Below are 13,271 nucleotides of genomic sequence, written 5' to 3' on the forward strand. Positions count from 1 at the left end.
CCGCGGCCGCGGCGTCGACGCCGACGCCGCCGCCGACGACGGCCGCGCCGACGATGACGCCCGCGCCGACGATCACGCCCGCGCCGTCGCTGCCCCCGACGCCGCTGCCGACGCCGAGCCCGACGACGCTCGCGGAGAAGGCCGCGGCCGCGGACGAGGACGAGGACGACGACGGCGTGGACGCCGCGAGCGCTCTCGGGGGCATGAGCTACTGGTGGGTCGTCATCGTCCTCCTCGTCGTGCTCAACGTCTTCCTCTGCTGCCTCCTCTACTTCCGCGTCTGCATCCCCGTCGGCGAGGACGAGCTCACGGAGCACATGGAGATCGAGGAGAAGGTCTCCTTCGCGAGCTGCAACATGGACGGGTCCATGAAGCTCGAGCAAGTCTACGCGGGCAAGGCGCTGCCCTAGCCTCTCCTTTTCATATAGCACCCGCCTCCTTAGTCGCCGGGCGTCGCGTCGCCGCCCGCGTCCTTCGCCTTGCGCCGCCGCGCCTTGGCCTCGCCCGCGATGTCGAGGCTCGCCTTCGCGTAGGTCGCCGCGTCCCGCACGCGCGCGTCGCCGTCGCTCTCCGCGTTGGCGACGGCCGCGGCGATGCGCTCCTTGTAGGGCGCCGTCGCGAGGGCCGACACGGCCGCGAGCCGCAGGAGCGCGTCGCCGCTCGCGGCGGCCGCGAGCACCGCGGCCTGGCACTCCGCCGTCCAGCAGCACGTCGTCTCGACGAAGGCGCAGGCCGCGGCGCGCGCGGGCGGCGCGTGGGCGCGGCCCGGGTCGCCGTCGGGCGGGACGTTCCCCGCGACGCGCGCCGCGGCGACCGCGGCGGCGCGCGCGACCCTGCTCCCGGGCCCCCCGCGCGGCTTCTCCCGCAGGTCGCCGAGCTCCTCGCCGAGGAGCCGCAGGACCGCCGTCTGGACGCGGGCGTCGCCGTCCTCGACGGCGGGCACGACGCCCGGCAGCCGCTCGACGGCCGCCGCGCGGACGCCCGCCGATTTTGACAGTAAACCGTCGCGGAAGCAGAGCGCCGCGGCGAGCCGCGCGTCCGCGTCGCCCTCGCCGGCCTCGGGCCCGAGCGCCGCCGCGGCCATGTCGAGGACGGCGCCGGCGTCGCCCGCGTCGCCGCGCGCGACGACGGCCCGCGCGGCCTCGAGCGCCTGGTGCCGCGCGGCCGCGTCGCCCGCGGTGCAAAAAAAGCCCCGGCGCGACGTGCCGTAGAGGCCGACGGCGTCGGCGGCGGAGACGCGGCCGCTGGCCGCGAGCGCCCGCAGGGCCGTCGCCCGCGCGACGCCGGACGCCGCCTGCGACGCGTCGGCGACGACCTCGCGCTGGGCGGCCGCGTCGCGCGCCCGCTCGGCCTCCTCCGCCGCCGCCGCCGCCGCCGCCGCGCGCAGGGGCGAGTTCGGGTCCCGCGCCGGCTCCTTCGACGGCCGGAACTCGCGGATGGGCAGGCCGCCGTCCATGCTTGTTCTCGAACCGGTTAGAAGCTGCCCATTACTCGTACCAAAAAAGGTGGGTGTTGAACTGGCACATTGCAGACCATGGTTTTAAGTTGCCGGGGCGGGCTTTTGAGGCTGTGGCGGTCGTCGTCGGCGGCCGGAAGCGGGCGCTCCTCTTCCACCATGGCCGACGCGCCGAAGACGAAGTCGCGGCGGCCGCCGGCGGGCAAGTTCTACCAGCAGGAGATGGCGGCCTGGCAGCCGACGCTGACGCCCGGCAACGTGATCACGACCTTCGCCGTCCTCGGCGCGGGCTGCATCGTCGTCGGCGTGCTCATCCTCTACGCGACGTCGAGCGTCGTCCAGGTCAAGGCGCACTACGACGGGCCCGACGCCCCGGGCGCGCACGAGGCCTGCCGCGTGTCCGGCCTCGGGCAGACCGCGAGCTGCGCGGTGACGATGAAGGCGCCCGAGAAGATGGCCGCGCCGATCTACGTCTACTACGAGCTCGGCAACGTCTACCAGAACCACAAGCGCTACTCGACGTCCCTCTCCCACGAGCAGCTCATGGGCTCCATCCTGGAGAAGGACGAGCTCAGCGCCTGCGAGCCGCTGAAGACGTCGGGCGACCGGACGCTGTCCCCCTGCGGGCTTTTAGCGAACTCCTTCTTCAGCGACACGTTCACGGTGTCGTCGCCGGCGGGCCTGGAGATGAAGGAGGAGAAGATCGCCTGGTGGAGCGACCGGAGCCACAAGTTCATCCAGCCGGACACGTTCGAGTACCGGACGGGGATCCCCGAGGCGGACGTCGAAGGCTGCTTGAACGCGCCGCCCTACGACACGAAAACGCCCTGCGCCGACAGCGTGTGTCAAACTCACGGCCTCGACGCCGGCTGCCTCGGCTACGCCTGCGTCGGCGGCCGCTTCGACGACGAGCGCTGCGACGCGGGCGACTACGCGCTCTTCTCCTACGAGCGGCCCGACAAGTTCCAGTACCTCTACGAGACCTACCCGGACAACATCTCGCCGCTCGTGGGCGTCGAGGACGAGCACTTCATGGTCCACATGCGCACGGCGGCGCTGCCCCACTTCCGCAAGCTCTACGGGAAGATATCGACGGACGTCGAGAAGGGCGAGTCGGTGACGTTCGCCGTCGAGAGCCGCTTCTGGGTCCGCAAGTTCGGCGGCGACAAGTACCTGACGATGACGACGCTGTCCAACTTCGGGGGCGCGGACCACTTCACGAGCGTCGCCTACATCGTCGTCGGCGTCATCTGCTGCGCCGTCGCGCTCCTCTTCGTCGGGCTCCAGCAGGTCCAGCCCCGCGTCATCGGCGACCTCTCCGCCGCCGTGGAGAACAGGAAAACGAAGTGAGGGAGGACCCCTAATACGAAGAGCGCCGGGTCTTAGGTCGGCGCGAAACAGGGGGGGGGCGGCCTACTCGTTCTTGCCGCAGCCGTTGCTCATGTTGTAGAGCCCCCGCATGATCTGGATGAGGCCGAAGGACACGATGGCGCCGGCGATCATGACCTGGGCCTTGTCCTCGGAGCCCTTGAGGTACGTCGGGTTGTCCGCGCCCACGAGTTCGATGTTCGCGACGAAGGGCTTGCGCCACTCCTCGACCTTGTTCGGCATGCGCTGCACGGGGCCCGCCAGGGGGTCGAAGACGGAGAAGGGGCGCCGCGCCGGCCCGACGGACCGCGCCAGCTTGGGCACGAGCATGCGCGTGGCGTTCATCCTGCGGGGAGTGGGTTTAGGAGGTTGCGGCGGGGGTGGGGGGGGCTCGGAAAGCCCGGGAAACGGCGTCGCGCGTCCCCGATGGGCGCGGGGCGTGCTCTGAAGGGCTCGGCGAAGGTTCCCGCGCGACACCCCGCTCCCCTCGCGCGGAAATTAAGGACGCCGACCATTGCCTCGATTAAGCTGCCGAGAGGCGATGAGGTCGATCGTGCAGACGTGTTGCACGAGCCCTGCCGCCGCAGACCTCGTCGAGAGGCGCGTCGAGCGTCGAGGAGCACGCGGCCAGTCATGGCCGCCAAGGCCTCCTACGAGCTCGTCCTCTCCTTCGGCGTCGGCGTCGCCGCCGCCGTCGGGTCGAGCTACTACGTCTGCGAGGAGCTCAAGGCCTTCAAGACGTCGAGCGTCGCGCAGCTCGGCGGCGGCGCGAAGCTCAAGCCCCTGCCCCACGACGTGCTCTACGCCGCGGCGCCGCCGCGCGAGGCGAGCGCGCCCTACGCCTACGTGCGCGACGCGTGGAACGGCCGCCTCGACGCGCTCCGCAAGGCCATCTCGGACGTGTTCGCGCCCTAGGTGGGCCTAACTTAACTTCCGCCCGTGATGCGCGCGAGGGACCGGCGGGGCGCCCAGCGCGCCACGCGGGACACGGCGGCCGGCGGCGCGCCGCGGGGCACGGGCCGCGCGACCGCGCCCGCGCGGTCCGCGACGCCGAGGACGCGGAGCTCGTCGTCGTGGACGGCGACGCCCGGGTAGGCGAGGCAGACGTGGTCGCAGCCCTCGGGCACGGCGACGTCGCCGCAGTCGACGTGCTCCCGCTGGGCGACGGACACGGCCGGCGGCGGGTCCGGCGGGACCGGCGGGACGAGCGCGCCGAGCTTGCCGCACTGGGGGCAGAAGTTGGCCTTGAGCTCGGCGCCGCAGCAGACGCGGCTCCCCGGCCGCGGCTTGGGCGGCGGGGGGCGCGGCGTGTGGCCCTCGACGGTCGCGAGCTCGACGCCGGGCGGCTCGCCGCGGAGCGGCGCGCTCGGCCGCCGCGGCCGCGGCGCCGCGCCCGGCGGCGCCGCCGGCCGCGGGGCCGCCGCCGCCGCGTCCCGCGCCTCGAGGCGCTTGTGGAGCCGGTAGGCGAGGCAGGACGACGCGGCCAGCAGGAGCACGAGCGCGCCGCCGACGACGTAGACGGCCGTCGACGCGGCCTCGAGCTCGTCGTCGCCGTCGTCGGACGACGACTGTCGCGCGCTCGTGGCCCGCAGCGACGCCGGGGCGACCCAGGCGGGCGAGAAGTCCGACGTCGGGCGGATCGTGCCCGCCGTCGACGGCGCGCGGCGGTGGCTGCCAGACGGCGGGCCCGGCCCCGCGGGCTCGGAGATCTTGCAGACGTAGGCGGCGGCGTAGCAGCGCGTCCGGTCGTCGCAGTCGTGCCACTTGGGGCCCTGGTAGAAGAACGCGCGGCCCTGCGCGCCGTTGACCTCGGGCCGGCCCTTGGCCCAGTTCGTGTAGGACGCGTTCGACGCGTCGTCCCAGACCCAGGTGCCCTCCTCGTGAAGTCGCTGAAGCCAATAAGAATGATGCCGCTCGGGTTCAAATTCCAGACCGCGTCGTTCTGGGCCGCGCTGTGGATGGACGCGAGGCGCGCGCCGCGCGCCTGGCACGCGTCCTCCGCGTTCTCGCCGTAGCGCTTGCTGTCGTCGAAGTAGCGGAAGCAGCCGTCCTCGATCCAGGTCCAGCCCGCGACGCACTCGCCCCAGGCGACCCACTGCGTGTACTCGGGGACGCAGCAGCTCGTGTACCGCGGCACGTCGTCGCACGGGAAGCTCCGCGTGTAGCCGTAGCCGGGTCGGCAGGACCCCTGGCCCGCCCAGGCGCAGCAGTCGGGGTCGGCGTTGTCGTTGTCGAGGCAGGCGCCGGCCGCCGCGCCCATGCGGGCGCCCGACGGGCAGAACTCGTCGACGCAGTCGCTGCTCTTCTGGCCGTAGTTCGCGCAGACGACGCTCGGCCCGTCGAGGGCCGCCTGCGCCGCCGCGAGCCGCCACGACGCCGCGGCGAGGAGGCCGCGGACCCGCATGGCCGGGTTTGCGGGCCTCGTCGACGAGGGCGGCACCACGACAGACGAAGGAGCCCCTATTGCCATAGGGGGCAGCTCCGAGCCTCCTTGAATCTGTGCAGCAACATGAGCTTACAGAAGGAAGCACCCACTTCAGCAGGTGGCAGCAACGCAGCAGGGTGGACCCGGCGCGGGCCCAGATCTAGCGCCGCATGGGCGACGCGTGCTCCACGCGGTCCACGGCGTCCGCCGCCGGGGGCGCGCCGCCCATGGCCGCCTTGTGCGGAATCTCGCTGAGCTTCTTGCAGGGGCCGAGCGCGGGCTTGGGGTACAGCGTGCAGAACCTGGGACGCGCTCTTCGGTCGAGGTTTCACGCGGGAGACGCGGGCGCCTCGCAGGAAGGAGATGGCGCTCGGCGCGTTGCTGCCGTCGCAGGGGAGCGAGCAGGCGTTGAAGTAGCAGAAGCACTGGTTCCGCTGTTTGAGGAGCGTCCGCGGGAACTCGACGTCGACCTCGCTCGCGTTGAGGACGAAGTACTTGGGGCCCTTGGCGTTGCACTCCTTCAGGCCCCGCGCCTTCGTGTCGATGCACAAGCAGGTCTGCTTCGCATCGAAGCCGAAACAGTCCGAGGTGTCGGTGTAGATGCCCTGGACGCAGCACAGGCACGCGTTGCAGACGAAGACCTTGTCCTCCTTGACCATGCTGGAGCTTTTTGTGCTCCTTCGAGATGTGCGAAAGGCGGTCGCGCGCCGGACCGGGTCGTGGCCTCGGGCGGGGCAGCTCTCGACGGCGGGTGGTCGGGAATGCTCGGCCCGTGCTCGGCCAAGAAATAAAGTTCAACGACGGGGCAGCCAAGACGATGTGATGGCGCGTCGGCTCGTCGTCGCGCTCGTCGTCAGACACGTCATCGCCAAGTCGCTGGACCAGGTCGAGGACCCGTCGGTCTACCTCGACTCGCGCTTCCGCCTGAAGCCCGGCTGCGTCGACGCCTACGTCGAGCGCGGCGGCGACGGTCGCTTCCTCGACCCCGACTACGAGCTGCGCACGCGGGAGGCGCTGCGCTTCGGCGCGGCGCCGCGGCTCGCCGTCTATAAGGAGGCCAAGGTGCCGACGATCAACGGCACGGCCTTCGTGTACGTCGTCAACCGCAAGGCCGCGAGCCGCACGCTGCAGGACGTCGCGTCGGCTTTGCACGCCGCCGGCGACCGCGGCGCGCCGAAGAAGCGGGTCGTCGTCTTCACCTTCGTGCGCGACCCCCTGCGGCGCCTCGAGAGCGGCTACAAGGAGATCGTCTTCCGCCACGTCGACGGCCGTTGGTGCGCGCCGCCGAACACGCACCGCTGGGATTCCGTCTGCACGCACGCGTACGCGAAACTCCTCCGCGGCTCCCGGGAGCGCTTCGAGGGGTTTCTGAACGCGACGCTGCTCGGGCCCATCGCCAACCTCAGCGACGACGCCATGTCCTACCACGTGCTGAGCCAGAGCCGCCAGTTCGCGCACATCCGCAACGTCGCCTTCGTCGGCAAGATCGAGCGGCTCCGCGCGGACGTGCTGCGCCTGCTGCGCCTCGCCGTCGACGACCCGGAGGCGTTTCTGGCGGCGCACCCGGCCCTCGAGAAGCTCGTCGAGGAGGACGAGACGAACTGGTCCGCGGGCGGGAACCACCCGATGCGCGCGATCCACGCGCGCCTCGAGAAGCGCGTCGGCGCGCGGCGCCTCGCCGAAATTCCCGCGCCGCCCCGGGGCCGCGCGCGCGTGAAGCACCAGCTCGACTTCCTCCGCGACGGCGCTGCGCTCGACGCGCTCCGGCGGTCGGGCGGGTCCGCGCGCGGCCGCAACCGCACGAGCGTGTCCTGCCACGGCCCGGCCTGCGCCGGGCGGCGGCCGCCGCGCGGCGCCCTCGCGCCGCCGGCGAAGTACTCCGACTGGACCATGCCGAGCGCGCGGAACCACACCGCGTTCCTGTCAGCGCTCTCGCCGTTCGCGCGGGACCTCGTCGTCGACTACTACCGCCAGGACGCGGCCTGCTTCGGCTACGACTGGCCGGGCGCGCCCGTCGCCGACGAGGCGCCCTCGCCGGCGCCCTCGCCCGCGCCCTCGCCGCGGCCGACGCCCGCGCCCTCGCCCGCGCCCTCGCCGGAGCCGCCGCCCGCCGCGCCGAGGCACGGCCTCTTCGCGCGGCTCGGTACGTTGTTCGGGCGACGGTCGTAACCTGTCCCGCCGGCGGGACCGCTTTTACCTTGTCTTCAACGTAACATGCCGAACTCCTTAAGCCGCGGCGCGATGCGCCGGACGGCGGCGCGGGTCGCGCCTTCGGGCGGCGCCTAGTCCTCCGCGAAGTCGTCGTCGTAGCCGTCGCCTTCCATCCGCCCTCCGATGACCTCCTCCGCGCCTTCGACCATGACCCAGAAGTTCTCGTCCGCCTGGGGCGGGAACTCGCAGGCGCCGAACTTGCCGCCGGCGCCCTTGTACACCGTGCTCCAGCGGAGGCACTTGGCCCGCGCGCCCTCGCGGGCCACGGTGCCGAGCGTCACGACGAACTCGAGGGCGCCCGCCTCGGCGTCGGCGCGCACGGGCGCGTCCGCGGGCACCTTGCAGAGGAACGACGTGACGCGCGCCGCGGGGCCGTCGCCCGCGGCGAGCACGGGGTTCACGTCCGTCGTTTTGTCGAAGCGGCGCCCCCACTCGGACCCCGCCGTGCCGTGGTAGCCCGAGATCTGCAGCTCGCCCTCGTTGAGATCGACGTAGCGACGGCTCCAGCAGTGCATGTCCCAGGGCGGCCGCTCCGCGGTGTCGTAGTCCGGCGAGAAGCAATCGACGAACGTGCCGACCCAGTCCGCCTCCGTCGCGGTCGCCAGCGGCGTGAAGGTCCGCGCGAGGTCGTCGCGCGAGAACGTCGTCGCTTTTTGGGCGAGGGCGTAGAGGCTCACGTCGTCGTCGCCGACGCTCTCGAGCGCGGCGCGCAGCGCCTTGGCGCTGACGACGGCGCCGGCGAGGTTCCCGTAGCTCTTCCGCTCCTGGGCGCTCTTCTCCGTGCTGGCGCCGGCGCCCATGTTGCGACTCGACGAGTTCGACAGTGGTGTCGACGACGGCGTCCGGCGCTGCTCTGAAGGGCAGCCCGGCGGCACCACGGCGGCACCGTTTCGGCATGTTTACCCGAGTTTCTCTGTGAGAGGCTGGCAGCTCGAGTACTAGTAGGCGACTTCGCGGCGTCACCCGCGGCGCTCCCGTCGGCGGCGCGCGGGTCCGTTCAGCACACCAGACACCCGGTCGCCTCGGCACGCACAGCGTCACCCGCGGCGCTCCCGTCGGCGGCGCGCGCGTCGTTCAAGCACACCACACACCCGGTCGCCTCGGCACGCACGCGCAGGCACCATGTGCGAGACGGGGCTCGACCTGACGAAGATGGACGGCATCAAGGCGTCCGGCGCCAACCGGGGCACGCACCACGGCGACTACAGCGACGTGCCGCAGCAGCTCCTCGAGGGGGGCGCGCAGACGCTCGCGAAGCCGCTCCACCCCTACATGGACCCGAAGCGGCAGGTCACGAAGGCCCTGCCCGGCATGCACCTCGTCCACAAGCGCATCCTGCTCAGCGACGAGGGTCGAAAGCTCACGGAGTGCGAGGCCCACATGCGCCGCGCGAACCAGCGCGGCTTCAAGGACGAATTCTTACCCCGCATCAAGTGGGAGGGCGCCAAGGAGGGCTACTACTTCACGACGGGCTTTCGCGGCACGGGCTACTACCTCGACGACACGTGGTGCGAGTACAACGACCCCGACGAGTACGGCTACGTGCTCGTGCGCGCCGCGCCGGCCGTGGCCATGCACCGCGTGCTGCCGAAGCGCGGGAAGGTCGGCAAGCAGGGGTTGTTATTCGACAAGGAGCTGCTCGACGCTTTGGGCCCCGCGCACGGCAAGCCGCCGCACCGCTACAAGCTCATCACGCCGCCGTGGCTCTGCGAGATGAAGCCGCCGAAGATGAAGTTCGAGAAGGAGAACATGATGCAGGGCACGGAGGTCAAGGGCAGCAACCAGATGCTCAAGGAGCGCGTCGAGTGGATCGCCTGGCGCATGCAGCAGGTCAGCAAGGTCCTGCACGACCGCGCGGAGCGGAAGCGGCGCTGCGGCCAGGCGCGCTTCGTCTACAAGGCGCCCAAGGCCGTCGTCGTGAAGCACGCCACGGGCGCCCTCGCGCGCGCCGACGTGCCCCTGACGTCCGACGAGGTGGGCGTCGTGCCGTCGGGCGCGACGTGCGTCGCCGTCGAGGAGGCGCTGAACCCCTTCGACGGCAAGACGTCGCGCGTGCGCCTCGCGTCGCCGCTGGAGGGCTGGGTGAGCCTGAAGACGTTAGCATTGGCCGCCGCGGGCAGCGAGGACGCCGCCGAGTTCGGCTCGACGCAGAAGGCGCGGCGCGCGGCGCGGACGCGGAAGCCCGGCGCGGACATCATGCCGGACATGCTCCGCGAGATGACGGGGTCCTCCGTGTCGAACCCGCGGCTCGTCGCCGACTTCGGCGCCGAGCTCGAGCCGAAGAAGAAGGTCGACGTCGCCGCGCTCGTCGCGCTCGGCGACCCCGACGACCCCGTGGACGACCCCGAGGACGACGACGACACGCTCAAGGCGAAGGCGCTCGTCCGCGCGATCGTCGCGCTGCCCGCGGCCTGCGGCGAGGTCGCCTACAAGGGCGAGTACCTCGCGCCCGTCATCACGGCGCCCGGCCCCTGGACCGTGCTGCTGGAGTTCGGCGGCGTCGACGCGTTCGACAAGCCCCTGGCGTTCAAGGCGACGGTGAAGAAGGGGATGCTCGCGGCGCCCGTGACGAAGCTGCTGGAGACCTTCGCGAAGAAGCACGCGGCCAAGTACCCCGGGGACCGGTCCGCGACGCCGCCCTGGGAGGCGCTCGACGCCGCCAGTTTGCGCCTCTACGCCGCCGGCGCGTCCGACGAGGACCAGCGCGCGCGGCGCAAGGCCTTCAAGCTGAGGAAGGTGCCGAGCTCGACGGACCCGCACCTCGCGCCGGACACGCTGCTCTGCGAGGTGCTCGAGGACCTGGACCCCGGCGCGTCGCTCCACGGCGCGTTCGTCGTCCGCCGCCGCCTCGGCGCGGGCCGCGACTCCGAGGCCGTCGTGTCCGCGCGGTCCAAGGAGCTCGCCGTCCGCGCCGAGGAGCGCGGGCCCGAGATCACGGAGTGGAGCAGCCAGATCGACATGATCCGCGCGAACGCCAAAAAGGGCTGGGGCGAGCCGCAGACGTCCGAGGAGATTCGGGAGTACTGGGAGCAGCAGAAGAACTACAAGCACTGGCGCACGACGGCGGCGCTCAAGGGCTTCACGACGCGCACGGACGACGAGGCCAAGCTCGAGAAGTGGTCCAAGACGCTCATCCCCCAGGCGGGCTACCTCGAGAACCCGGATCGGAAGCCCGCGTACAGCGACCGCGACCTCGCGCGCCGCAAGGAGCGCGACGAGACCCTCGGGTCCTCGGAGGCCAAGCTCCAGACCGAGGGGTCCGTGTCCAAGGCGAAGCGCGAGACCGTCCAGGGCGACGTCCGCGCCGCGCGGAAGAAGGCCGCGGCGGAGTGGCGCGCGAAGATGGTCGCCGAGGGCAAGCTCACGGAGGCGAACAAGTTCGAGGGCCTCGTCCAGGCCATCGACGCCGCCGTCCAGGAGAAGGTCAAGGAAAAAGAAGAAAAGCACCTCAAGAAGAAGATGGACGAGCACGAGGCCTACTGGGGCCACCCCATGTCCGACGCCGAGGCCGCGAAGCTCCGCGCGGAGGTGTGCAAGAATTCTCTCGCGAACCTCCAGCGCCCGGACGACGACGACGACGACGCCGGCGTCGAGGAGGAGAAAGGCGACGCCTACGACGGCGTCGACCCGTCCCAGATCGCCGGCTAGGGCCCCGGGCCGTTTTTTTTCCGACGTAACGCTAGCTCCAGTAGTCGCCCCAGCCCTCGACCTCCGCGTCCGCGTCCGCGTCGCCGCCGTCGTCGTCGGGCTCGAGGCGCCGCCGCAGGTGGGGCACGTCGCGGAGCGGCGTCCACGCCTCCACGAGGTCGCCGTCGTAGACGAGGCTGTTGACGCCGAGGCGGCCCCGCGAGAAGGCCGCCTCGAGGTCCTCGAGGCTCGACGGGCCCCGGCGGTCGCCGTGGCCGTCGAACCAGAAGAAGCCGTCGCCCGTCGCCTCGGGCAGCTCCGGCGCGGCGCCCGGCGGCGGCGGCGGGTCCGGCGGCGGCGCCGGCGACGGCGGGCGCGCCGCGGCGTCGCGGCTCTCGCGGACGAGGTCCCGCGCGCGCCGCTCGACGAGCGCGGGCGCCTCGGGCACGGCCGCGGCCGGCGGCGGCTCGCCCGGCGGGCCGACGCGCCGGTACCGCGGCGGCGCGTCCGCGGCCGCGCGCGGCGCGCAGGCCGGGAGCTCCGCCGCGCCGTCCTCGGACTCGGCGTCGCCGGCGCCGTCCTCGGACCCGGCGTCGTCGCCGCCGCCGCCGCCGGGGCCCTTGCGCTGCGCGCGGCCCAGCTCGCGCCGCGCCGGGGGCGCGCCGCGCTGGGCGCGGTAGTCGTCAGCGCGGCCTCCGGCGCCGCCGCAGCCGCCGCGGCCTCCGGCGGCGCCGGCCCGCCGCCGCCGTCCGACGACGCGTCCGACGCGGCGTCGATGGACGCGAGCGCGGCCGCGAGCGAGTCCGCGTAGGCGCGCTCCTCCGCCGCGAGCGCGCGGAGGGCGCGCGCCGTCGTCGCGTCGGCCCGCGCGGCCGCGCCCGCGTCCGGCGCCGCGTCCGGCGCCGCGCCCGTCTCGCCCGACGCCCAGGCCTCCTCGAGGTCCGCCGCCTCCGCGACCTCGGGCGACGCGTCGGCCGGCGGCTCCGGCGGCTCCGGCGGCTCCGGCGGCTCCGGCGGCTCCGGCGGCTCCGGCGGCGCGCGCGCGGCGCCGCAGCAAAGCAGCCGCGCCTCCGCGCCGTCGTCGGGCTCCGGGTCGCCGGCGGGCGCCGCGACGAAGTCGTCGGCCGCCAGCTCCAGGTCGCCGCGGCAGTCGACCGGCGCCGGCGGGCGCTCGTAGTCCCAGACGGCCCGGCACTGGGCGTACCAGTGGTAGCGCCGGCCGAGGTACCACGCCGCCGCGGCCAGGACGTAGGCGCACGCGACGACATTGGCGGCGACGATGAGCGGCGGCCAGCTCGGCATCACATGATGGGCAGCACGCTCACCATCGTCGTTCACAAACGGAGCAAACAAAACGGAGTTGAAGCTTTGCGCATGGGGCAGCCCGACGATGAGCCTCCTCGGTCTCACGAGGCGTGTCGCATCGAGGCGTCCCTGCTCCTCGCCACGGTCGTCTGGTCGGTCCTCCTCGTCGTCGCCGTGCAGCTCATGTTCGCCTTCGACCACGCGTCCCTCGTCGACGCGGATCGGCGCTACCTCGAGGCGCTCCACGGGCGCGCCGTGTCGGCGGCGAACGTCACGGCCCTCTACGCGTCGACCCTCGAAGCCACGGACGGCGGCGCGTGCCTCGCGCCCCGCGAGAAGTCGTGCCTCGACGGCTTCTGCTCCGCGGGCGACTGGCGCGACTACCGGCGGTCGCCGCTCTTCGGCTGCCGCGGCGGCCTCGGCGCGGGGCTGCCGTCCTACGAGCTCTTCGAGCGGGCGACGACGGCGGCGTCGGCCCTCGGCGGCGCCGCCCTCGGCGGCGTCGGGCTCCACGCGTGCCTCGGCCTCGCGGGCCGGGGACGCGCGCGCTTCGTCGCCGTCGCGGCCCCGGCGCTTGCGCTCCACGCGGCCGCGGGCTTCGCCGGCGCGGCGGCCCTGTTCCGGGCCGTCGAGGCCGCGGCCCTCGTGGCCTTCCCGCACCCGGCGAGCGCCGCCATGGCCAAGGCCCACTACGACGCCGTCCTCCGCAACGGCTACCTCCTCGTCACGGCCGTCGTGACCCTCGGCGCCGCGGCCGTCGCGCTCGTCGCGCCGCCGCGGCGAGTGCCGCGGCTGGACCTGGCGTCCTGGCGCCTCGACGCGCCGGCGGGGGCTCGTAGGGACGATTCATGATGTGGTTTCAGGCAGGGAGTCGGGAGC

At 73.0% G+C, this 13,271-nt stretch overlaps 3 protein-coding genes across 3 annotated transcripts in view; all 3 read left to right on the forward strand.

Moving 5' to 3' along the window:
• The window catches only part of AURANDRAFT_63631 (hypothetical protein), a gene marked incomplete at both ends in the record, with an annotated part of 2,654 nt that extends 2,244 nt beyond the window's left edge, over window positions 1-410 (forward strand). The window contains one exon of the mRNA XM_009037912.1: window positions 141-410. Coding sequence (XP_009036160.1) covers window positions 141-410 — 270 coding nt within the window. The remainder of the gene's footprint in view (window positions 1-140) is intronic.
• A 1,205-nt stretch (window positions 411-1,615) lies between these two features.
• AURANDRAFT_25382 (hypothetical protein) lies at window positions 1,616-2,806 on the forward strand (the record flags this gene model as incomplete). Its single annotated transcript, XM_009037913.1, has 2 exons — window positions 1,616-2,239; window positions 2,477-2,806. The coding sequence occupies 2 exons, from the start codon at window positions 1,616-1,618 to the stop codon at window positions 2,804-2,806; spliced, it is 954 nt and encodes a 317-aa protein (XP_009036161.1).
• Window positions 2,807-3,457: 651 nt separating this feature from the next.
• AURANDRAFT_63633 (hypothetical protein) lies at window positions 3,458-13,244 on the forward strand (the record flags this gene model as incomplete). Its single annotated transcript, XM_009037914.1, has 4 exons — window positions 3,458-3,726; window positions 6,107-7,392; window positions 8,578-10,988; window positions 12,516-13,244. 4 exons carry the CDS (start codon window positions 3,458-3,460, stop codon window positions 13,242-13,244), a joined length of 4,695 nt encoding a protein of 1,564 aa, XP_009036162.1.
• Between the last annotated feature and the right edge of the window lie 27 nt (window positions 13,245-13,271).

The sequence above is a fragment of the Aureococcus anophagefferens genome (assembly GCF_000186865.1).
Source record: "Aureococcus anophagefferens unplaced genomic scaffold AURANscaffold_7, whole genome shotgun sequence".
In the NCBI taxonomy this organism is placed as follows: Eukaryota; class Pelagophyceae; order Pelagomonadales; family Pelagomonadaceae; genus Aureococcus; species Aureococcus anophagefferens.